Source organism: Schistocerca piceifrons, chromosome 5 (assembly GCF_021461385.2).
Source record: "Schistocerca piceifrons isolate TAMUIC-IGC-003096 chromosome 5, iqSchPice1.1, whole genome shotgun sequence".
Lineage (NCBI taxonomy): Eukaryota > Metazoa > Arthropoda > Insecta > Orthoptera > Acrididae > Schistocerca > Schistocerca piceifrons.
In genome coordinates, this window is record NC_060142.1 from 573,868,560 (window position 1) to 573,895,524 (window position 26,965).

Sequence of the window (26,965 nt, forward strand, 5' to 3'; positions counted from 1 at the left end):
TTGCTGAAGGCCGCTGACGCCTGTCCGGGCCTCCCATTTGTACAGGAGCCCCCCCCCTCCCCCCCCCCCCCCCCCCCCCCCGGGATTGCCCTGACACCCCGTTTCGACAGCGGCGGCGGGCTGCGACGTGATGCCGTGCCGCGACACGAACCGCCGGGGCACACAATTTGAGAGCATGTACTTTATAGGAGGCTCGTAAGTCACTTTAAGGCAAATCAGGTCCCCAGAGCCCTCACTTACATCCACGGTCACGGAAAGGTCACAGTTCACGGCACTGCCGTCGCTGAACTGAGCCCGTAAAGAGGATCTGTGGAACACGAGAGACAAACGCTAGTCCAGACTACTAATATGAAAACGATACAAGTTGCCTGTGCGCTCACGGAATTCCGGATAACTATATATGAGACATTAACGTCTCGTCCAGAGGGCTTAAGGGAAACTGATAAACAGTGTCAAAAGACGGCAGCGAATTTCGCGAGTAAGTGGTGTTTGCAAGAGCACTGATTAAAAAGATCTCTTCACTTGCGGAAGAATTTCAGCAAAGGAATAAGCATTGTTACAAATGGTTTCGTAAGACTGTACAGTGTTTCGAAGCTGGACACGAAACCAGAACCTTACTAAGGGTCCGGATTGCAGTGCCTCTCCGGCATAGACCTTTAATCTCTCTGAAGGTATCAGATTTTTTGTTCGTACCTCTATCAGTAGTAGTCGAACACCACATAGTGGAAAACAGTTCGTGTTACACCAGGGGTCGCCGACATAATCTAACAAACCGTAACCGCACAGCCTACCTAAATAGAACACTCATTGTAGAATTCCCGCTACTAATCGTAATTGTCAGTCAAAGACCACCTTAGGAACGGAGCGAGGTGGCGCAGCGGTTAGCACATTGGAGTCGCATTCGGGAGTATTGCAGTTCAAAGCCGCGTCCGGCCATCCTGATTTATGTTTTCGGTGATTTTCCTTAATCGCTTCATCAAATTCTGGGATGGTTCCTTTGAAAGGGCATGACCAATTTCCTTCCTCATCCTTCCATAATCCGAGCTTTTGCTCCGTCTCTAATTACCTCGTTGTCGACGGGTTATCCAATGTGCAAGTGTTTGAACGTTTTCGAAACGTTTGCGAATCGCGCAACTGAGCTGGATCGTGGGTACCACCCTCGTATTGACCTTGTCGGATGTGGAAAACCATATGAAAACCACACCCAAGCTGGCCATCACAGTGGTCCTCGTCGGTAATCCACGGGTGAATTCGATCCAGGTCCGGCGCGCGTCCCTGAGTCCCAGAAGCGGCGTTATAACGCGCGCGGCTATTATCATCATCATCATTATTATTATTATTATTAAGATTAAAAGTAATTATCATGATGGGAGGTGTATTATTGTGTAGGACAGAATTAATGTATACTGCATAATTTCTGTAAGAATTCGATACAACCTGTGTTTAATTATCGATAACAGGTTACAAAGGAATGCAATAAATACATAAACATCCGGGCTGATCTTCGATCTTAATAAAGTCGAGGTGGAAAAAGCAAGTATCTTTTAATAAATTCATGCTGTGGTACTCCATCTGAAAAAAGGAAAACTTACAGACATTTTGCTTCTGCGTCTCACTATTGGGACAGTGCCTTAAAGGAAACAACTAAAGTTAGACTGTTCGATAATATCACCAACACTGACAAGGTCTACCCTTTAAGTAACGCGTGGAATCCTGTTTTACCCCACAGAAGACGCAAGTCTTTGACTCAGTCGGCAGAAAGTATTGACAATATTCTTGGTAGTGATTCATCGTCCCTGCCAGCTTTCAACACTGTGGCACCGTGCCTTCACTTTGCGGTAGCTGGCAACAGCGCTAACGTCTGGCGCACGCGCTGTTGATTTCCGCGGAGTTTAAAACGTGCGTCGTTCACGATAGAAATCCGTTCCGGCGGGATATAGCTAGTAGCTTTCTCACCTGAAGATGACGGCCAGCTGGACTATTGAAATATTGTGCCACGATGATTGTATCATCCCGCTTCAAACCTGCCAAGAATATTATGAAGTGTTTGTCTGGTTATCCCACGATGAAGCTATATGGGTACAAACTAAATACACTGCCTGACAAAAGTGAACCATCCAAAAGACATGGTCAGTCGTAAATGTAACTCGTACGCGTACACACCATTGTCAGATATGTAAATGATGATCGTTGCAGCTCTCTGCGACAGGTGGAACGGCCACGACAGTGCATTAGCGTTGTTTGTGTTTACTGTTGTTATCAGACCTAGTACGGTACATAAGGAACACGAACAGTGTCAGGTGTTGAATGAACACTGTGAAGGACACAGAGGTACCACGTATTCGTTTGAGACAGCGTTATCAGCACCTGACAAAATTTGGATCGAGGCTCATTCTGTATCTCCATTTGGCCAGCTGGTCGAATTGTGCAACAACCAGGTTTGTGAGGCATTCGTATTTCACACTGTCACTTTCCACGTTCGAGTGTATGGGAATGTGGCGACAGGCACAATTGCCAATGTTCTGGTCGACCATGTCGAATCACCTCAAGGAGAATCACTGTAGTGTGCACCGAAATTCTTTCACATCTGCGGCTGCCACCAGAGGACAAGTTGTGGCCTCCCCGTAACATTCCGTGTCATCCTGCAACATTGTTCGGAGACTAGAAGCAGTCGAACTAGGTGATTTACCGTCCCACGTGTAGGCTGCAGTTAACGCAACATAAACTCGCCGGCTTCGGAATCACGGACTGCTGACGAACTGCGTCGCATTGCGTTAAGCGATGAATCGCGTTATCCGCTACTATCGTCTGCAAGTGTAACAGAGACCTGAGGAGATGTCTCATTCTTTCAATGTATGTGAGAGTCTGACGAAATGGTGTGTGAAGCCATCGGGTATGACACACGGTGGTAGTAACTGAGGGAACACTGAGAGCATCACGGTAAGATACGGACGTCGTTCGTCCTAATGTGTTACCTCACATGGGATGGTATTGTGGTACCGTTTCTCAGCAGGACAATGCTCGTCTCCATATGCCACGTTCTCTGTGAACTATCTGTGTGATGTTGAGGTACTTCCGTAGCCAGTAGGATCCGCAGATCTGTTCCCGATAGGAAATACGTGGGACCAGGTCAGACGTCTACTCCGTCCCAGTGTATGTATCCAGAATATCAAGGACCAGTTACAACAGCCACGCCGCTGCTTGCCGCATGACAGGATACTACGGCTTTATGAGACCCTTCGCAAACGAATCAGTATATGCATCCAGGCTAGATGGGGTGCAACGCCACACTGACACGTGGGGCTATATTTTCAAGTTCTTTGTAAATTTGACTCTATTTTGTAATCACTGAAATAACATCATACAGCGACCAACTGTTGTTCTCTACACATATAAATGATTTGGCGGAAGGTTGGTCAGCAATCTGCGGTTGATTGCTGATGATGCCGTGGTGTACGGTAGGATGCTGAAGTAGAGTGACTAAGAAGATACAAATCGATTTAGACAAAACTTCCAGTTGGTGTGATGAATGGCAGCTATCTCTAAATGTGGAAAAATGAAAGTTAATGCGGATGACTAAGAAGATCAAACCTGTAATGTTCGGATACAGCATTACTAGTGTGCTGCTTGACACAGTCAAGTCGTTTCAATATCTGGGCGTAATGTTGCAAAGCTGTATGAAATGGAACGAGCATGTAAGAACTGTGGTAGGGAAGGCTAATGATCGACTTCGGTTTATTGGGAGAATTTCAGGAAAGAGTGGTTCATATGTAAAGGAGGTCGCGTATAGGACCCTGTTGCGACCTATTCTTGAGCACTGCTCGATTATTTAGGATCCGTACCAGGTCGAATTGAAGGAAGACTTCGAAGCAATTCAGAGGTGGGCTGCTAGATTTGTTACCGGTAGGTGCCAATAACACGGAAGTTCTGGCTATAGAGAAGCACTATCACAAGCGCTTGTTCAGAGAAGCTGTAGAAATACAAAAACACGCGAACAGTTTCAACAAGAAAGAGGAAAGCCTTAAGGTAAACGGATCCTGGCTTCCCTTACTCCAGCGAACGATCGTCGCAGGCAGCAAGAGGAAAACCGCACCGGAAATGACCAAGGAGAAGCCCTCGGACGTTGGCGCGCCAGGTACATATAGTCTGCGGCCGCGAGCTCGGCTCCAGTTCACTACCGGCAATGGAGGGTGAAGCTTTGACAATGCCAGCCACTCGTGCTGGCGAAACGTCAGTAAAATCACTAGATGAACGTAGGCTGAAGAACCCGAGACAGAAGCCAATCGGCAGGTTGTCAACAAGTGGCCACGAAAGCCTTAACAATTTTGTAATACGTAAGTGTTATGCAGATGCTTTGGGAACTCGAATGGGAATCCCTTGGGAGAAGACGACTGTCTTTTCGAGAAACACTATTGAAAAAATTCAGAGAACAGCCATCTGAAGCTGACTGCCGAACGAATGCCGCCAACATACAATGGGAGGCATATCGATAGTCGTTTCTCCCTCGCTCTATTTGCGAGTGGAACAGGAAAAGGAAATGACGTGATACAGGGTACATTTCCTCCTCTCCTTCTGGGTACTTCAGCTTTGTGTCAGGCAGTGTACAATTATTACCTGCGACACAGTGGGAGGTGCCGTAGTCAGTAAACCACATGCTGACATATTCTATGAGGTATTCTACAGATGTGTTATGTGAATATTTCAAGAGGGCAGAGAGTGTAGACGGCGCAGCGTTTACAGTACGACGGTGCCGGGGCGTGAAGGCCGCAATATCGGTGCTGTGTGTGGAGGGAGCAGCACTTAAGAGCGGCCGAGCGGACGCCCGCAGGGCAGGAGGCGCGGCCATGTTTTATTCCGGAGGCGCGCTGGCCTCGGCGTGTGGGGCGCGCGCGATCGCACCCCGGCCCGGACACGCAGAGCCGCAGCTGCGCGCCCACACCGGCCACCAGCCACCAGCCGGCCTGAATTATTTAGCCGGCGCGGAATTAAAAACTTCAATGCGGGCGCTCGCAGCCTCGCTCCCCGCTACTGGCCCGGGCTCGCCGCCGCTGCATTTTAGAGGAGCAGGCTGGGGTTCCGCGGCTCTCGCTAGATTTGGCGCGGACGTTTCCGAAGCATGCCTCCGTGATCCACTACACGTTCACCCCGCACGTTTGCCACGCACATTGTAATCCCTGACACAGTACTCGTTAAAGCCTGTGCTATGGTAAGTGAGCGGGATTCACCTTATGAGAAAGGATTTTCGTATAGTTATCGACCGCGTGTACCTGAGTGGTGGCAAATCAGACTTACATCCACTCTGTAATAACAATGATCCGTCAAGTAAGTTCGAAATGCAATTACACGTCAGGGTGGATCAAAAGCAACCCAGAAGATGCTACCAATTGGATAATAATACGGTCGCCAGCCTAATTAGGCATTAACTGAGTTTCTTCCCTATACAAGTTGGTATATATTCACGCAAAACAACAAGTTGTAATACTACATAATACTGTCGAATTTTAGAACCAGAAAATCTGTTGAACTGATAGTTTCACGTTCTGTACTGATGTGGATGAATACATAACACTACACTATAATGTATACTACAAAACTTAATACTGTCTGTTTATCTGATTAAAATCGGGCATAGGTTACCCTAGAAATTGCACTTTCGTGCCACACACAAAATGTCAATTTTGATAAAGATAAAACACTGATAAATTTTGACTTTTATATTGACTTTAACTTTTGTTGGTCAAACCAATTTAGAACACTTCAGAATTTAAATGAATGAGGGGGGACCCTGAAACTGTTATGATCGCTGTATTTAAAAAATTGATTACTGAGTTTATTATGTGTTCAAGATTTCCAGTATATAAGTTACTACTCTTTTCATCTTATTTACTGCTCATTTAAATGCCTTTAAATCTGTCTCGAAATAATAAACTTCATTACTATATCAATACTAAAGTTATCTTTCAACTTCGTTAGACCTTCGTTATTCATTTACTGGTTCATTAACAAAACAGTTCTTTAAACACCATTCTAACATAGTTAGTTCTGCAAATAATTATTATTATTAACACAAATTTTAATTTTCATTTCGGGACACTCGGATTGCACAACCTTTGGAAAGGACCCTGTCTAGGTTAGTTGTGAGAATAATTAAATAATTAAGGGGAAGTTCTGGTAAAATTTAGGTTATTATTGCACCAAACAAACACAGTTCACTCTCTGATCCACACGGATACAGTACTAAAAGTTTCAACCTGCTAGTATCGATGCGGCGGTTCGCGGACGGCGAGATGGCGAGCCACAGAGCACACATACAACAGCTATGGCTCTTGACGTATCGGCACTTTAATTCTTCTTAGCGTCGCAATACTTTTCCATTTAGTGCCTATGGAATTTTGCCATGCTATGTGGGCGTTGGAACGGCATACCCGAGGCTCAGTGAAGCTATGTCTTCCAGGAGAGCTTCCTCGCTCCAGAAGGTGTTGCTCAAACCAGCGCCAAACTCCAACTACTACTGTGCCCGTTGTGCCGTGCAGTGCCCGCGTGCATTTTCCCGCGCTCGCCTGCCATCCACCTTTTGCCGCTCCCTGACAGACCGGGTATTCACCCGATGTTTTGCATTCTACATATCCTAACACATTGCCTACCTATGGACCAGACGCACAGTTACAATTTTAAACATCTTACAACAGTTTCAACATTTGTTACATTTCAATTACAATATTACTTGACATTTGACATAAACATTACTATTCACATTGAAGCTTGTTTACAGTTTTCTTAACACAATGGCATGAAACAAAAAAAATTGAAATCAGAACATCAATTACACAAGTTTATCGAAAAATCAGATGGGAAGAATTACTTATATGTATAATATTACAGAGTCGTTGTTGTTATATGTCCTCCACTTCACCCACATTCAGTAGAAGTATGACTGCTGGGCCCTGCACTAACACCATACACTTTAGTGGAAACACGACTGAACGCTCTTGAACAACTTGAATACCGACACACTAAATGAAAATTATTATCTCTAACCATCTGCACCTATATAACAAAGAAAAACTGGTCACACGTCACAGGAAATGTTTCATTCGAATTACTACCTCCTTAAATACACTGAAGAGCCAAAGAAACTGGTACACCTACTTAAAATTGTGTAGGGCCCCCGCGAGCACGCAGAAGAGTCACAATACGACGTTGCATGGATTCGACTAGTGTCTGAAGTAGTGTTGGAGGGAACTGATAACATGAATCCTGCAGGGCTGTCCATAAATCCGTGAGTACATTGGGTGGGCATCTCTTCTGAACAGCGCGTTGCAAGACATCCCAGATGTGCCCCATTATGTTCATATCTGGGGAGTTTAGTGGTCAGGGGGAGCGTTAAACCCCAGAAGAGTGTTCCTGGAGCCACTCTCTAGCAATTCTGGGTGTGTGGGGTGTCTCATTGCCCCGCTGGAGTTGCCCACGTCCGTCGGAATGCACATTGGACATGAATGGTGATCAGACAGATTGCTTACGTACGTGCCACCTGTCAGGGTCGTATCTAGACGTATCAGGGGTCTCATATCATTCCAACTGCACACGCCCCACACCATTACAGGGTCTCTACCTGCTTGAACAGTCCCCTGCTGAAATGCAGGGTCCGTGGATTCATGAGACTGTCCTCATACCCGTACAAGTCCATCCGCTTGATAAAGTTTGAAACGAGACTTGCTCGATCAGGCAACATGTTTCCCATCAACAGTCCAATACCGGCGTTGACGGGCGCAGGCGGGGCGCGAAGCTTTGCGTCGTGCAGTCATCAAGGGTACACGAGGGGCCTTCGGCTCCGAAAGCCCATTTCGATGCTGTTTCGTTGAATGGTTCGCACACTGACAGCTGTTGATGGCCCAGCATTGAAATCTGCTGCAATTTGCGACACGGTTGCACTTCTGTCACACTGAACGATTCTCTTCAGTCGTCGTTGGTCTCGTTTTTGCAGGATCTTTTCCGGCCGATTTGATGTTTTACTGGAATCCTGATATTCACAGTCGTGAAATGGCCGTACGGGAAAATCCGTACGTTTTATGGCTATCACCGACTTTAAACATGGTTTTTTTTGCCATCATATCGAGGCTAGATAAAAGTCACCATCAACCATAATTGAATGAGTTTGGAACCTGTTTGAATTGAGACTCAAGTTTTCTTTGAACTCTTCAGCAACTGTATGATCTGAGTCAAGATGTCGGTAAAAGAAACAAATTATTAATTTATTCCGGTTGTCAAGTGCAGCCTATTTACTTCGTTTAACTACTTCTAACTGCAATAAACACTACACCGCCAACTGTGTTTCATCTATCCTTTCTGAACATAGTTAGGTTCTTTTTAAAAATTTCGGCTGAACGTATCTCCGTAGCCAGCTTTCAGTACTTTTAACGATTTGTGCTTCAGCGCTTTCTATTAGCGCTTGGAGCTGTGGCACTTTCCCAAGACAGATACGACTATTAACCGCTTTGAGCTGTGTCACTTTTCCAAGAGAGATACGACTATTTAAAACTATAATACCGATTGCTGCTAGGACTACTCTCTTCCTGTATTTGCCCTATATCCTATTAGCCAGTTTTCTTTCTGTAGTTTCCCCAGACCCAATAGACTACCCTCGCCACATAACAGAAGACCGTCAAGCTCTGCGAAGGACCAACAGTCCGGAACTGCTTGCGTGTTACGAGGCTGATTGTGACTTTTTTTTCTAGCATCGTCATAAGCGATGAAGCTTCGAACCAGAAGCAAAACGACAATCCATAGAGTGGCGCCACACCAGCTCTCCTCCGAAGTAAACGTTCGAAGCTGCACGCTCAGCCGTTAAAGCCATTCTGGAACTTTGAAGGGGTTATGTCCTCCATCATGGTACAACGATCAACTCGGAAGTGTATTGTGCTATCCTCAGGAAACTGAATAAACGACTTCAGCGTGCTCGTAGTCACAAAATGCAGACGAACTTGCCATTCTGTATGAGAACGCAAGGCCCCACACAAGTCGGAATACCCGAGAGGAGCTCACAAAACTTCATTGGACTGTTCACCCTCGTCCACCCTACAGCCCTGGTCTCGCACCTTCCGACTTCGATCTGTTTTGGCCAATGAAAGATGCACTCCACGGGAAGCAGTCCGTTGATGACGGGAAGTTCTTGATGCAGTAAGACGTTGGCCGCAACGTCGACCAGTAGAGTGGTAGCACACGGGCATGCAGGCCCTCCCAGTAAGGCGGCGTAAGGCCGTCGCATTGAACGGAGTTTATGGTGAAAAATAGCTTTTATAACCAAAAAAGTGGGGAATAATATAGTATATTGGAATCCTGAATGAAACCAATCTGCTTTTAGAAAAAAAAATGTGTTACAATAATTATTGAACGCCCCTCGTAATTTGTGTTAATCACATTTGTATATAAGAATTAGTGTACCTAATTGTAGAAAGTTGTAGTAACTAAAATTGAAGATTATATACTCTGGCTGAGGTAATGTAACTACAGTACATCACAACTGCTTTTATTGGCGTTTGAGTTATCAGTGATGACAATGGTTAAATTGGCGATAGTTGTCCTTAACAAAATTACTGAATCACTTATTCTTTGAACACCTGACATCTTCCACCACGAGCTAATATTTAAAAACATTGATATACATATTCTATTAATGAATATCGCAGGGTTGTTTCCTCGAGTGTTGCTTGTTAATTCTTTTAGTACAAACTGGACATCGCCAACCAGACTTGTTTAATGCATACAGTTACAAATCATTGTGTGGGAAGTATGTCAACGTTGTACTACTCGTAGCTTTCACGCTGCATGTGTAAGGCAGCGGCATTTCCAGGCGACGGGTGTTCCTTGTGTTTGGCGAGGTTCAGGTTGGAGTGTATCACGCGCGCAGCAGAATGACTCTAATCATCATTGCTTACACTCAGGACCAAAGTCATAGTCTTCAGCACACATCAGAGCTTCGCACATCAGACGTGGCAGCCAGGTGTTCCCAGTAGCAGCGCGTCTAAGTCTTGCTTCCCTGGCATTTCGAAAAATTCTCCCGTGATGTGCTCTTACTTTTGATTGCCCAGTCTGGGTTTTCAACCCCATCACTCTAATAATTTGCTAATAACTCTCGTTGCTCCTGAGTTACGCCGTTTCATCTTCACTGTCAAAACGTTCCTTCTGAAAGCATTTTCACAGTTTGCCTAATTTTCCGCTGTCCCTTCCGGGATTTGTAAACCTTTGTGACCTCACAAAGTCATAAAGTCGTGGAGTTCGGGGACAGAGTTCTGTCTCAACACTATGGCCGACCCCGCTGATCGACAGCAACGTGAGGCTCCTCTCGCAACTTCAGTAGAGCTCGGGAAGGCTTGGGTGACTAGGATTCTGTCCAAATAACGGAACATAAGTGGAGCACTAGGAGGAACATTAGGAATATAAACAACATGAGAAACAAGGTTAAAGTCTTACAAACAAAATCACAGAATATGAGAGGAAACGGGAAACTTGTCTGAATAGAGACGGCGACAGCGACGAGTCCCCGACTGATCAATCAGGTAACGTCAAAGAATTATTTGAGTAACTGTTCACTGGTTAGAAACTGGATTGTCTTGTAGCAGAAAGAAAAATTTGAAATTACCTATACTTTAAACTTTCTGACAAATTAAATCTATTATTTACTTATTTATTCCTCATAATTTAAGCCTGTTATTTCGATAGCGAAAATAGGCCATAAGCACATTGTTGTTGTTATTGTGGTCTTCAGCCCTGAGACTGGTTTGATGCAGCTCTCCATGCTACTCTATCCTGTGAAAGCTTTTTCATCTCCCAGTACCTACTGCAACCTACATCCTTCTGAATCTGCTTAGTGTATTCATATCTTGGTCTCCCTCTACGATTTTTACCCTCCACGCTGCCCTCAAATGCTAAATTTGTGATCCCTTGATGCCTCAGAACATGTCCTACCAACCGATCCCTTCTTCTAGTCAAGTTGTGCCACAAACTTCTCTTCTCCCCAATCCTATTCAATACCTCCTCATTAGTTACGTGATCTACCCATCTTATCTTCAGCATTCTTCTGTAGCACCACATTTCGAAAGCTTCTATTCTCTTCTTGTCCAAACTATTTATCGTCCATGTTTCACTTCCATACATGGCTACACTCCATACGAATACTTTCAGAAATGACTTCCTGACACTTAAATCAATACTGGATGTTAACAAATTTCTCTTCTTCAGAAACGCTTTCCTTGCCATTGCCAGCCTACATTTTATATCCTCTCTACTTCGACCATCATCAGTTATTTTGCTCCCCAAATAGCAAAACTCCTTTACTACTTTAAGTGCCTCATTTCCTAATCTAATTCCCTCAGCATCACCCGACTTAATCAGACTACATTCCATTATCCTTGTTTTGCTTTTGTTGATGTTCATCTTATATCCTCCTTTCAAGACACTGTCCATTCCATTCAACTGCTCTTCCAAGTCCTTTGCTGTCTCTGACAGAATTACAATGTCATCGGCGAACCTCAAAGTTTTTATTTCTTCTCCATGAATTTTAATACCTACTCCGAATTTTTCTTTTGTTTCCTTTACTGCTTGCTCAATATACAGATTGAACAACATCGGGGAGAGGCTACAACCCTGTCTTACTCCCTTCCCAACCACTGCTTCCCTTTCATGTCCCTCGACTCTTATAACTGCCATCTGGTTTCTGTACAAATCGTAAATAGCCTTTCGCTCCCTGTATTTTACCCCTGCCACCTTTAGAATTTGAAAGAGAGTATTCCAGTCAACATTGTCAAAAGCTTTCTCTAAGTCTACAAATGCTAGAAACGTAGGTTTGCCCTTCCTTAATCTTTCTTCTAAGATAAGTCGTAAGGTCAGTATTGCCTCACGTGTTCCAGTGTTTCTACGGAATCCAAACTGATCTTCCCCGAGGTCGGCTTCTACTAGTTTTTCCATTCGTCTGTAAAGAATTCGTGTTAGTATTTTGCAGCTGTGACTTATTAAGCTGATAGTTCGGTAATTTTCACATCTGTCATATATTTGTATTTAATACGTTATGTTTTTTACTTCTTGCTACATAAGCCACAAAATACCAGAAAAGAAAGAAAAAGATGAAAAAGGAGTTCAGCACAAAACTACTACCAGTTATCCGCCTATAGTACTGCTGTTTGTGTTACTTCTGTTATGACACTTCTCTCATTCGTTCTTTCTCTAGTGTCGCCATCTCCTTGCGGAACTAATAAACCGAACCTGTTGAAGATTGTTATGTGGAAATGGATCTGACCTGCAACGATCCCGGCCAGCAGCAATGTAGATTGTCTGCTGGGTTTCCAACAGTAGTAATAGAGCCTACTGTTCTATCTCAGAATGCATCTCTCTGTAATATCTGACACCAACGTGAAAAGCTGTCTCGACCGTTTCCTTCAACTGTTACCGACTGAAGTCTCCATCTCTCCGTCTGCAAGGAATGTTGACTGGCATGTTAGATAGGATGGCGTTGTTTCACTGGATGTTTCGCGGAGTCTTCTCTTGCCTTTGCGGGTACGGTATTCCCAAAGAAGTGCCAGACCATCTCGTTTCTCAGTTCCTTAGTCTTGTGTTATGTGTTTACAAGCCCTGTTGGCTCTTCGTTTGTTCTGGGAGCGGAACGGAGCATAACGCAACGACGTTTCCAGGGCTGGGCGCAGACTACCAACGGGTGGAGTTCCCTGAACGGGCCCTGGTGTTGACTGCGCTCCGGATGCGTGGCCGACTGACGAAAGTGTCACTTCGCAGTCGTGATATCATTCTGCAAACGCTAAAGCTGAACCCATTGACCTACGTAATAAATGATCAAATCAAGTGGTGCGCTTCTTGTGCCAAAATAAGTATTATGTAACGTAATTGAACGGGTCGCCATTTAAATATGCAGTAATTCAAATTTGATACGTTCTCCATACAAACCAAGAACACCACGTAAACGAACTGGAAATTGCGCTGTGCTTTGTTATGACACACTTGTTCAAATGTAAATATTTACTTATACTTTGCTCTTTTAATAGGTGTGCTTGACGGCACCATATCATGTTTCCATTATTATTTAGTGCAATATCTATGTAAGAGTGTTTTGTAAGGTCGGAAAGTGGCCAGTTTGGTGAGGGGATCATTTCAATACGTTTAGTTTTAGAAAAAAAAATGTATTTTCGATAATGATCATTTTAACGAAAATTTGTAAGAAGTTATGAACACGTCGAACGTGATATGGTTTCCGTAAATGCTAAATAGGCTGCGCTGCTGCGTCTCGTAGTCTTTGCCCATGGCCTTTAGCGGGCAGTTACTCGGTTAGTGTTGACAGAAGCTGATGGGTCTAGATAGCTTTCGGCACGAGTTGGACTTACTTTTTAGAGGCTACCCAGCCTCACTGTTTCAGCACTATGAAATTTTACAGGTGATAGAATTGTGAGCAAGCCTTGGAGGCTTTTGACATTTTCACGGTGCTTTCAGGCGTTGTATATTTGCGCTACTGGAAGGATTTAATTTTGGACGAATGTTAGTCTGTATCGTGATGAACTTTAGCTCATGGTGAAGCAGCATCACTGATGTACTTTAATGTTACCGAATAGTTGGGACTTGGACTTTGGATTTGCTTCCAAGGTAGCTGATTTAACTGAGGTATCTGTTAAATGTTAATATTTTCTTTACTTCACGTCTATGGCCACAAATTTTCGTGTCATCAGACTACCGGTTTGGGTCTATAATGACCATCTCCAGATCTGTTTTATAAAAACATATCCTAATACACTGGCATCGTGACGATAGACGTGAAGCAAAGGAAATTTATTCTACACTCCTGGAAATGGAAAAAAGAACACATTGACACCGGTGTGTCAGACCCACCATACTTGCTCCGGACACTGCGAGAGGGCTGTACAAGCAATGATCACACGCACGGCACAGCGGACACACCAGAAACCGCGGTGTTGGCCGTCGAATGGCGCTAGCTGCGCAGCATTTGTGCTCCGCCGCCGTCAGTGTCAGCCAGTTTGCCGTGGCATACGGAGCTCCATCGCAGTCTTTAACACTGGTAGCATGCCGCGACAGCGTGGACGTGAACCGTATGTGCAGTTGACGGACTTTGAGCGAGGGCGTATAGTGGGCATGCGGGAGGCCGGGTGGACGTACCGCCGAATTGCTCAACACGTGGGGCGTGAGGTCTCCACAGTACATCGATGTTGTCGCCAGTGGTCGGCGGAAGGTGCACGTGCCCGTCGACCCGGGACCGAACCGCAGCGACGCACGGATACACGCCAAGACCGTAGGATCCTACGCAGTGCCGTAGGGGACCGCACCGCCACTTCCCAGCAAATTAGGGACACTGTTGCTCCTGGGGTATCGGCGAGGACCATTCGCAACCGTCTCCATGAAGCTGGGCTACGGTCCCGCACACCGTTAGGCCGTCTTCCGCTCACGCCCCAACATCGTGCAGCCCGCCTCCAGTGGTGTCGCGACAGGCGTGAATGGAGGGACGAATGGAGACGTGTCGTCTTCAGCGATGAGAGTCGCTTCTGCCTTGGAGCCAATGATGGTCGTATGCGTGTTTGGCGCCGTGCAGGTGAGCGCCACAATCAGGACTGCATACGATCGAGGCACACAGGGCCAACACCCGGCATCATGGTGTGGGGAGCGATCTCCTACACTGGCCGTACACCACTGGTGATCGTCGAGGGGACACTGAATAGTGCACGGTACATCCAAACCGTCATCGAACCCATCGTTCTACCATTCCTAGAACGGCAAGGGAACTTGCTGTTCCAACAGGACAATGCACGTCCGCATGTATCCCGTGCCACCCAACGTGCTCTAGAAGGTGTAAGTCAACTACCCTGGCCAGCAAGATCTCCGGATCTGTCCCCCATTGAGCATGTTTGGGACTGGATGAAGCGTCGTCTCACGCGGTCTGCACGTCCAGCACGAACGCTGGTCCAACTGAGGCGCCAGGTGGAAATGGCATGGCAAGCCGTTCCACAGGACTACATCCGGCATCTCTACGATCGTCTCCATGGGAGAATAGCAGCCTGCATTGCTGCGAAAGGTGGATATACACTGTACTAGTGCCGACATTGTGCATGCTCTGTTGCCTGTGTCTATGTGCCTGTGGTTCTGTCAGTGTGATCATGTGATGTATCTGACCCCAGGAATGTGTCAATAAAGTTTCCCCTTCCTGGGACAATGAATTCACGGTGTTCTTATTTCAATTTCCGGGAGTGTAGTTTCGGGTCACTGTTCAATTCGCGACCATGTTGCAGCTTGGGTTTAATGTTATTCGATATCTTCACTGTTCTTAGCTAAAAGGTTAATTCGTTAATTCGATTTGGAAACCAACCCGCATTTAATGACTTTATGTGAAGTTGGAGCTGTTATTAGAGCAGAGTGACGGCGTGGAGGAACCTCCCGCATGATTCTAGAGCCACACTTTGCTGTGAAGTTCGTTCATTATCCCGGACTCTAATAAATCCTAGAACCAGTTTGACAACAATGACGCAACACGATGTGATAAATTTCTCAACTTGGGGAGAAGGTCGGCTTACAATGCGTAAATTTTAGCCCACAACTTTCTAGGTTATCGTTTTACTCTGTGAATACTCCGCTGAATCTCGAACGGCTGCTGAGTACTCATTCTGACGCAGCTGTTTGTGTCTGGTGTTGCAGAAACAAGCGATGCTGGTTCGGCAACTGGAGGAGGAGCTACGGATGCGAATGCGCAACCCGAGCATCGAGATGCAGCAGCAGATGGAGGTGCTGTACGCCGAGAACGAACACCTGACCCGCGAGATCGCCATCCTCAGGGAGACCATCAAGGTAAGAGCTCCCTGTTCATCCCCACTGCCCTGCCGGCCAGCTGTCTTCATTCTGTAAAATATAATGCCTGACTTAAAACCCATTTCCTTTTAAGTATTTTGACTGTGATAGTTTAACGGTAGAATAGATAGAATATTTTTGGTGTTGGGCATTGGTCAAGTGAGAAATGTAGTACCTCTGAAAAAGCAAAAAAAGCAAAATCATTTTACCCTCATGCTATTTGCGAAAGCGATTAAAGAACTACGTCATTATAAAATGGTAGCTAGAGTCCACAATTCTGGGGAGACAAGGGAGGAAATATAGCTGCAGGAGAGATAATTTCTCAAAAACAGGTTGGGATTAACAAAACAAAGAGATGACATTGCGGTTTGCAACATGTACGGAAGCGTGTGGTAAACAACCACATAGAAATAATAGAATATTTTTCATAGCAGCATGCATACTTTGATAGACCAAAGTTCCATTAATGACACAACTAGCAATCATTGTTACAGCAGCTACCATTCACAATTATGGCATTCAGTCACCATCTACATTCCATTACTATTCGACTTCTCGGCGGTTCTGCAGGTGTGGGTAGCTGAGGCTCTGAAGCTCTTCGTCCTTTTGTTCCCTTCGAGGACTGTTGTTAGAACTAACTCAGGAAGATAACACTAAAATGTAAACTTTCAGTTCTACTGGGCTACTACAAATTCATTCGTTTTCAGAGCTCTACATTTACTAAACTATTATATCTACAAGCATGACTGAGGCATGAACAGAACTGTAAACTCCAGTTTTGCGTTTTGGGTCTTACAAATATTCTATGAGGCGCCCTCTGGTCACACGAAACACGTCGCAGTGGTAGTTCCATATCTTGTGTACCAACATCCTGTCAGTAGTCTCCAGAGCAGCATTGGTGGATGCATTGTCTCAGCTGTTCCACTGTTCTTGGCATTGGGGTTACGTAAAGACAGTCCTTAATATACCTTCAAACGAGAAAGTCACAAAGCATTAGCAGGTGACCGGGCGGCGAGGGAACCTCATCACCTTCACCACTAACCCTTGCAGAAGTTCGTAGTTCAGGTAGTGACGACCACTCATGCTCCGATAAGGGTGTGACCCGTCTTGTTGGCAGACGAAATTCTGGGAATCAGCCGTCAGGTGTGGAAAAAAAAAACCCAACCGCAACACATCAAGGTAAGAAAAAAATGGTTCGAATGGCTCTGAGCACTATGGGACTTAACAGCTGAGGTCATCAGTCCCCTAGAACTTGCAACTACTTAAACCTAACTAAGCTAAGAACTTCACACACATTCATGCCCGAGGCAGAATTCGAACCTGCGACCGTAGCGGTCGCGCGGTTCCAAACTGAAGCGCCTAGAACCGCTCGGCCACCCCGTCCGGCATCATCAAGGTAAGAGCTACCCGTCACATTCTTCTCACAGAAGGAAAACGGCCCTTACATCTTCGTCTGAGACGTGGCACAGAAAACAACCAGTGTCCCTAAATTGTCGATACCAACGCATATTGCTCCGTTTAGATGGCGGTTCTATTCCATAAGTCCTGAATGCACGCTGAAATATTGTAACAGATGAATATCTCGCATATTCCAACGCACAAAAACTCTTTGCTTGTTTTGTCGCCATTTTGTCACGGCACTGCACTCATAACGCCAACAGGTAGGCGCAATACAAACTCAGTAAGTTTATGGTTCTGTTCACGCATCGATTATATTTGAACTTATAAAACTTTGGAAAACAAAGAGCTTTGAAGAATAATGAATCATTTATAGTAGCCCTGTCTTTTCCACTGAAAATATCGTTATTTTCGTTGTAACACTAATGTTATAGTTATCAGTAGCAGGGCCATGGGGGAATTTGGCCTATTTTATTTACATTTGTGACATCACGAGAGTCGGTCAATGCCCTACCTTATCGGTTACGTCAATCACAACCCAAGAAGCCACATATCATTTCTTAGAAAACTGGTCCCCATTATAACGAAACAGCCTATTACAGCCTAGTATTTCAGTGGCCATTAACACGAAACTACTAAACACAGTGTAGATGCCATGTTCAAAAGTACCCGAATTTTATGCGCCATATTCAGACGAATTTATAAAAAAATTACATAAAGGGTGAAACCTGCAGTGTTTACACATCTGAAATGCGTTAACTTTGTCATCAGCAAATCACACACACACATTAACCAGCTCTTGTGAACGTCCACAGTTTGATCTCTGTTCAAACTAAATGGCTCCAAGCACTATGGGACTTAACATCTGAGGTCTTCAGTCCCCTAGACTTAGAACTATTTAAACCTAACTAATCTAAGGACATCACACACATCCATACCTGAGGCAGGATTCGAACCTGCGACCGTAGCAGCAGCGCGGTTCCGGACTGAAGCGCCTAGAACCGCTCGGTCACAGCGGCCGCCTTGATCTCTGTACCACACTTTATGTGAAACAGAATGGACCCTCATATTAAATATTTCGATGACTGAATTCTACGAAACACATAGTGCTTGCCAAGTGTTGCAATGTCAATTCTACATCGAAAATACCTGCTGAGTATTCATCAGCAACACAATATTTCTGTCAACGTTATTTCCACATATTATCAAAAAATGTTTATGTCAGTTGTTACAGTGGTATTTCCACATCTAAAATATCTGTCGAAATACGTAAAACGTTTTGGCATTTCGATCGTAGGCTTACTTGAGGCTACATTGCTTGTAGTACAAAGATTGAACTATGAGCACGTGACATTTTGACACGTATTTCAATAATACATTGCCTCCCAAAGAATCATTTTAGAAGGAACTGTTCTACACTAGAAAAATGTAATTGATGGTATGGCGTACCTAATATTATTTTTTATTTAGGTTTGACCTAGGCCTACTCGAGGTTGTGTTCAAAACGAAGTTTCGAGGAGGGCTGCGATATTTACCGAATGGAACTATGGCGCCACAGCCTTTATTTCTATAACAAATTACTAAACAATAACAAAATATAATCGTAATGCTGCAAAATGCAAGATGTAAACGCACAGTATAGCCAAAGACAAAGGAACTGACAGGCCATTTTTGGAGGTAAGAATGCGTGTTGATGATGTCTTAATTGTGTTGTATACTTAAACTACATATTTTTATAATATGCAAGGAGACCTTCAGAATGCATGGTGTACAAATGTAAACATGACCAAAGACAATAGTGGAACAAGGTTACACACACGAGCTGTTTTTTTTATTGACCAATAAAATAATGTACTGTGACTGGCTGTTTCAATACACGACCAGTTTAATGCTGTCATGACGTAATGTATTCCACCAATGAAATGTGACATCATACAGTGAAGGTTAGTGAGCACATGACATCATGATGAAGTCATAGTACAGTGGGTGCAGTTTGTTACATCATGGATGAGGTACTGACCTACAAATCTGACTTAACGAATCTCACTAAGCGTTTTGCTTGATAGTTCCGATAATTCTCAACTTACCGACTACCCACTTTTGCTTGTCGAAATAAGTGACAATTAGCCATAACAAGTCCTAACTTGCTTAGTCGAAGACATAGAGGGCAGTTTATTATAATTTTGTTCGACAGTGATGATGTTTGGGGCAATTTTGTTGTAACATTACGATATGTCGGAATAGTTTCTTACACTGTTCAGCAGAGGAAATTTGGTTCAACTTCATGTAACAAGAGTGATGCATCGAAGATTTTGTTACACGAAAATTGTAACATGAGAGTGAGTAGTTGCAGTTTAGGTGTAAAAGTGGTCTTATTTAGTAGCTGATTGTTTGAAATACTGTTCTAGAGAGTACCTATTGCAGCATTACTTGTAAGTTCGTTTTGTACACAACGTTCAGTAGGCTTACTTCAAATGTAAATAAAAAGCAATATTAGGCTGTTAATAACATCGAGTATATTTTCAAGTTTAGAACATGATGCGCTATCTTTGTGCTACCTAAAATGGTACTTTCTAGGGTGAAACAAGACTGAAAATTTTATAAAAATGACAAGTGATGACAGATTGTTATACGAGGTACCAATAATATAGCTTTGACAAATTTTAGATGTAGAGATACCATTGTACCCCTCACAAGTATCATCTGCAGTTATAGGCTTGGGCACATTAGTTTTGCTGTTGTATTATTTATGCCAAACCCTATATGCCAACTGTCTCTTTAGCACGTTATCTTTTAGCCACGTGTGTTTAGGGGTGAAAATAGCGTTGGAGCACTTACTCCAAGTGTTCACGATCATGTTTTACGCATCAGTTGTGTGTGTGTGTGTGTGTGTGTGTAAAATACATTGTGAATCTGTATAAGGATCGTAGAACAAATTTGAAGTGGAAAATAAATAATGTGAGGGCCTGTTGCGACAGTTGCTTTTGAGCACAGCAATGCTGGCGTTTCTGGGAGTACATAGTGATTGGCACTTTCATTTTAATGGACTATAAAGTACTGAGATGTGACTGGAGGGAAGGGATGGAGAAGGGAGTGGAGTGGGAGAGATTACAAAGCACAACTGAGCTAATTCTGCTGCCCTAGATTTTTGAACTTTTTAAATTGTTTGAGAATATTTAATTTCTTTTTTTATTTTTCAACCATCTTCCATTTTTAATTTTCCCCAACACCGTCTTGCATTTTTAAATTTCCAACCAGCACCATCTTCGATATTTCTATTTCTCACCGTCCATCACCTTGGACTTTTGAATTTCTTGCTGCCACCAGCGACTGCAGTGTTGACTACCAGCACAAACTTGAACTGTGGACTCGAACATACAGATTAGATTAGATTATTACTTGTTCCATTGATCATGAATACGACACTTCGTAATGATGTGGAACGCGTCAGGTTAATAAAAGGTGTCAATACAAGATATTACATTACACAAAATATTACATGACACTTAATATTTCTTTTTTTGGGTGGGGGGTGGGGAAATTACCCACTTACTATATTCAAAAATTCATCTAATGAGTAGAAGGAGTTGCCATTAAGAAATTCTTTTAATTTCCTTTTAAATCCTATGTGGCTATCTGTCAGACTTTTGATGCTATTAGGTAAGTGACCAAAGACTTTTGTGGGAGCATAATTTACGCCCTTTTGAGCCAAAGTTAGATTTAACTTTGAGTAGTGAAGATCACCCTTTCTCCTAGTGTTGTAGCCATGTACACTGCTATTACTTTTGAATTCGTTCGGATTGTTAATAACAAATTTCATAACTGAATATGTATATTGTGAGTCTACAGTGAAGATTGGAATGGAATGGCTCTGAGCACTATGGGACTCAACTGCTGAGGTCATAAGTCCCCTAGAACTTAGAACTACTTAAACCTAACTAACCTAGGGACAACACACACATCCATACCCGAGGCAGGATTCGAACCTGCGACCGTAGCAGTCGCGCGGTTCCAGACTGTAGCGCCAGAACCGCTCGGCCACCAGCGGCCGGCACAGTGAAGATTCCTAGCTCTTTAAATAAGTGTCTGCAGGATGATATTGGATGAGCTCCAGCAATTATTCTGATTACACGCTTTTGTGCAATGAAAACTCTTTTACTCAATGATGAGTTACCCCAGAATATGATGCCATACGAAAGCAGAGAATGAAAATAGGCGTGGTAAGCTAATTTACTCAGATGTATATCGCCAAAATTTGCAATGACTCTAATAGCATAAGTAGCTGAACTCAAACTTTTCAGCAGATCCTCAGTGTGTTTTTTCCAGTTCAACCCCTCATCAACGCATACACCTCGAAATTTGGTATATTCTACCTTAGCTGCCGATTTCTGATCGAAGTCTATATTTATTAATGGGGTCATTCCATTTACTGTGTGGAACTGTATACACTGTGCTTTGTCAAAGTTTAATGAGAGCCCATTTGCAGAGAACCACTTAATGACTTTCTGAAAAACATCGTTTACAATTTCATCAGTTAATTCATGTCTGCTGGGTGTGATAGCTATACTTGTATCATCGGCAACAAGTACCAGCTTTTCATCTTCGTGAATATAGAATGGCAAGTCATTAATATATATTAAGAACAGCAGAGGACCCAAGACCGAACCTTGCGGCACCCCTTTCTTGATTGTTCCCCAGTTTGAGAAATCACCAGTTTTTTTGCATATTATGTGAACTGCTTATTTCAACTTTCTGCACTATTCCAGTTAGGTATGATTTAAACAGTTTGAGCACTGTCCCATTTATACCACAGTACTTGCGCTTATCTAGAAGTATTCCATGATTTACACAATCAAAAGCCTCTGAGAGATCACAAAAAATCCCAACGGGTGACTTCCAGTTACTCAGAGCATTTAATATTTCATTAGTGAAAGTATATATAGCATTTTCCGTTGAAAAACCTTTCTGGAAACCAAACTGGCATTTTGTTAAAACTTTATTTTTACAGAGGTGTGAAACTTCTGTACAATACATTACTTTTTCAAGAATTTTGGATAAGGCAGTCAGAAGAGAGATTGGGCGATAGATGCTGACATCAGATTTATCCCCTTTTTTATGCAGTGGTTTAACAATGGCATACTTCAGTCTATCTGGGAAAATACCCTGCTTCAGAGAGCTATTACATATGTGGCTAAGAATCCCACTTATTTCTTGGGAACAACCTTTTCGTATCCTGCTGGAAATGCCATCAATTCCATGTGAGCTTTTATTCTTGAGAGAGTTTATTATCTTCCTAATTTCAGAAGGAGAGGTGGGTGGAATTTCAATTGTATCACATGGTGTGGGTAAGGCATTTTCCATTAACTGCCTTGCTTCTTCTAATGAACATTTAGATCCTATTTTCTCTACAACATTTAAAAAATGATTATTCAAAATGTTTTCGACTTCCGGCTTGTTGTTTATCAAGTTTCCATTCACTTTGATGGTGATGCTGTCATCCTGTACTCTTGGTTGTCCTGTCTGCCTTGTAATAATATTCCAAATTGTTTTGGTTTTGTTATCAGAGGTATTAATCTCAGACATGAGATATATGCTACTACCACCACGTCAAGGAATGAGTTGTACCTTCTTGGATTGCGAAGTCATAGGTAAGGGGAGGATGTGGCTTGTCATGTGATGACGATGAAGACGTCGATGATGAACGATGACAATCATGACATCATGGATAAGGGAATGTGGCTTGTGACTCATGGGCAAGGACGTACCTCCTCACATGACGTTACAGATGTAAACAAAATGGGCCCAACCCCACTATAACTCCACTACTGTTATCTAAATTAAGTTTCTGTCTTGCAGCGCATGTGGGAATAGCACTTGTTTCATTCACGTAGGTTTGTAAGTGTGAGCTATGATGAGAATGCGAGTTCCTAACCGTAGAAGTATGAGCTCCAAGACATAATATCGTCAGTGTTCACTTCACTAATTCCCTGTTTTGCACACGTTGTACCTTAGGATGCCCACTGTGACGCCTTTCCTTACATTCTACTGGCAGTCTGGGATTTTGTTCGCTAGGTCGTCAGTTGTACATAATTTTTAGGGGTCTCTTAAAGCTGTATAAATATTGGGTGCAAACTGTCTATTCTGTCTAGATGTGTTAAATAATGCACGGTGAAAGACAATGTGTTCTGGTGTTCCTTTTCTCCGTCTTTCTGCCTGAGTTTGCGTAGTTCCAAGACGACTGGTACGCACGTAAACTGGGGCATTTCGTTGAACATTCCAAGACAATGACAGACTGTACTATGTAAAATGTCGAATGATTTTCGTAAAATTGGACATGTCGCCCTTATCCTATATTCCCATGCAAGTGTGTAGTTGAACATGTGCAAGAGACGGTAATGGAGGGATTGCCTATCTGGAATTCCGGCAACTTGGGCCATGAATGTAAGTGTTCTCTAAGGAAAGGACAGGAACGCATCCAACACACTTATTCGATGGTACGTTATTCGGAAGCCCCTATTACACTTTACGCTGCTTGTGGCGTTCTTCTCCAGGTCGTTATGTAGTCGCAGATCTATGCAAAGCTAAATTTTACAGGATGCCTTAAGTGCAGGAAAAAATCTATTTCTATGACTGTATTGAATAAATACCTTGTGTAAAATACACGCATTAATTACAAATAAAGTGCGCTGCTCTTTTGTAGTCGACCCAGCTAAACTTCAGTTACTGTTTTAAAATACGTAATCATAAATAATTAATAAATCTCAGTTACGTGAATATGAGCATTGTGTTTCACTGTATTCGTTGTAGTTAACAGTTGCCTACTTGAGCTGCAATGATAAATGAACTGTAATATAATATTAAAAAGAAACGAAATTTTATTTATGTATGAGTTCCTCTTTCGCAACGTGTCACGCGTGTTTTATGGCAACTGTTCTCGTTGCTGCCCTCTTCCCCTGTCGGTTTGCAGTGAAATAATATTTTTCAGTGAGTGATAATAAACAAGGCAGTTCTTTTTATTAATTGAAAATAGTCATCTGTGAAATATGAAATATTTATAATTTCAAAGTTAAAAATCTCTGTGGTTTTCATTAAAGAATCCTGCGGTGAAAGTGGATGTGCTTTTCTTTTGCTTTACTTTCAGCGAAATTGTTTAGTTGATATCTTGGCAGATACTACAAGCTAAATTTAAAAAAAGAGAGAATTACCTGTTTTCTGTCAATAACAGATTGATTCTGTTTTCTCAGAATCGTTCCACCAAGATTCTGTCGAACTGTATGTTTCCTAAAATAAAAACTATGCCAAACGCTCCTCAAAATTGGTGATAGTTTTTTATGCAAAGACAGCGATGTAGTCTACTTACACGACATAAAGTAACATTTAAAAAAAATTAAAATACGAAACAGACAGATACACTTTACGCGGGTAACAGGTGCAGGGCGAATGTATCATTAATGGACAAGGGGACATTGTAGAGATGGGTTCTCAGAAATAAATAACTCTGAAATCAACGGCAAGGCTTACAGCGAATGGTGGATGGTGTCTGAAAGCAATTTACGAACTACAGTCTGTCTTGCTCCTGATCACTTCACTACGCCGGAATTTAGATAAGCTGGAATGAATGTAGGCATTAGTGTCATTATTACGAGCCCCGAGGAATCTGCTTTGTGGATTTGGAGTACCAATGAAACTGGGGGAGAGATACACTCAACAGTCGGATATGCTAAATACGAAATTAAAATTTTTTTGTAGACGAGATTTGAAAAACCACCCAATGTGTTAACCTACCAGAAAGTTTGGACGCAGTCACACTCGTTTTTCTTTCATTTATACAAAAAAATTAAAAGTGTTTGCCGATCTTAATTGGGTGCATCCCAAGGACAGATTTAATCATTAAATAGAAAGATTATCTTCTTTCTTGCACAGTGACGTCCTTGATTTGCGTCCTGCGAGACTTATTTTTTTTTTTTTTTTGTGTACCTGTCGAGTGCGCGCCTTGTTCGTTTTGATAGTGGTACAGAGACAGTGAGAGAGAAATGATAGGGCGAAATGCGATGGCGGAGCCATAGTCTACTCTGCTCATCTCTCCTTAACTATGCAGTGAGGTGGCAAAAGTGTTGGGGTACCTCCTGATATCCTTTCGCCCGGAGTAGTGGAGCAACTCAACGAGACAAGGACTCAATAAGTCGTTGGAAGTCGCACGCAGAAATGTTAAGCCATGCTGTCTCTGTAACTGTCCACAATTACGAAAGCTTTGCCGGTGCAGGATTTTATGTCCCATAAATGTTCGATGGGCTTCATGTCGGCCTATTTGGCTGGCTGAATCATTCGCTCGAATTGTCCAGAATGTTGCATCGTCGTCCACAAATATTCCATCGTTGTTTCGGAACATGAAGTCCGTGAAAGGCTGCAAATGATCTCGAAGTAGCCGGACGTAGCCATTTCCAGTCAATGATCGGTTCAATTGGAACAGGGAACCCAGTCGATTTCATGTAAACACAGCCCGCACCATTTGGTCCGTGGCTTTCTGGGGTCTGCGCCACACTCCAACCTCACTATCAGCTCGTACCAACTGAAATCGCGACTCATCTAACCAGGCCACGGTTTTCCAGTCGTGACCGCTATGGTCACGAGCCCAGGAGAGGCGCTGTAGATGACGCCGCGCTGTTCGCAAAGGCACTTGCAGCGGTCGTCTGCTGCCGTAGCCCATTAACTCCAAATTTCGCCGCACTGTCCTAACGGATACGTTCGTAGTACGTCCCACATTGATTTCTGCGGTCATTTCACGTCGTGTTGCGTGTCTGCTAACACTGACAGTTCTACACAAAGGCCGCCGCTGTCGGTCGTGAAGTGAAGGCCGTCGGCCACAGCATTGTGCCTGATAGGAGGAAATGCCTGAAATTTGGCATTCTCGGCAAACACTTTATAGTCACGGTCTCGGAATATTGAATTCCGAAACGATTTCTGAAACGTAATGTCCCATACACGTCTAGCTCCAATTACCATTCCACGTTCAGTCTGTTAATTGTCGTCGCGCGGCCATAGTCACGTCGCGATCCTCTTCACATGAATCACCTGAGTGCAAATGACCGCTCCGCCAGTGCACTGCCCTTTTATAGGTTGGTTGGTTGTTTTGGGGAAGGAGACCAGACAGCGTGGTCATCGGTCTCATCGGATTAGGGAAGGAAGTCGGCCGTGCCCTTTCAGAGGAACCATCCCGGCATTTGCCTGGAATGATTTAGGGAAATCACGGAAAACCTAAATCAGGATGGCCGGACGCGGGATTGAACCGTCGTCCTCCCGAATGCGAGTCGCCCTTTTATACCACCGCCATTTGTATATGTGCATACCGCTACCCCACGACTTTTGTCACCTCACTGTAAGTGCTTCAGCCAGACGGCTCAGCAAGCTCGTGATGGAGCTGGGGAGGGACTATGCTATATAATTTTAGCACGCAGCAGCATGGGAGGCTGCGAGGAGCAGCACGGCGGCCGTCTCTTTCCGGCCAGTTTCGCGCACGCTTCGGTGGCTGTTATAAGGGCTGCATAATTTCACTGGTAAATTTTACGAATGGTGGCGCTGCAGAGTGCCACCCGTAGCGGAGAGATGGCTGCCATTTCCGCTTCCCCCCTCGCCGCCTAACCGGTACTTATAGCGCGCAAAGGCGCTTACCGGAGATACAGCGACGAGAGCCAACTTGTGACGTCGGCCTCCCCCGCCTGGG

The 26,965-nt window shown here is 43.7% G+C and overlaps 1 protein-coding gene across 1 annotated transcript in view; it reads left to right on the forward strand.

The window, feature by feature from the left end:
- LOC124798593 (centrosome-associated protein CEP250-like) overlaps positions 1-26,965 on the forward strand; it is a 457,139-nt gene that overhangs the window by 122,309 nt on the left and 307,865 nt on the right. The window contains exon 2 of the mRNA XM_047262059.1: positions 15,697-15,846. Within this exon, the coding sequence (XP_047118015.1) occupies positions 15,706-15,846 (141 nt within the window). The 5' untranslated portion in view covers positions 15,697-15,705. The remainder of the gene's footprint in view (positions 1-15,696; positions 15,847-26,965) is intronic.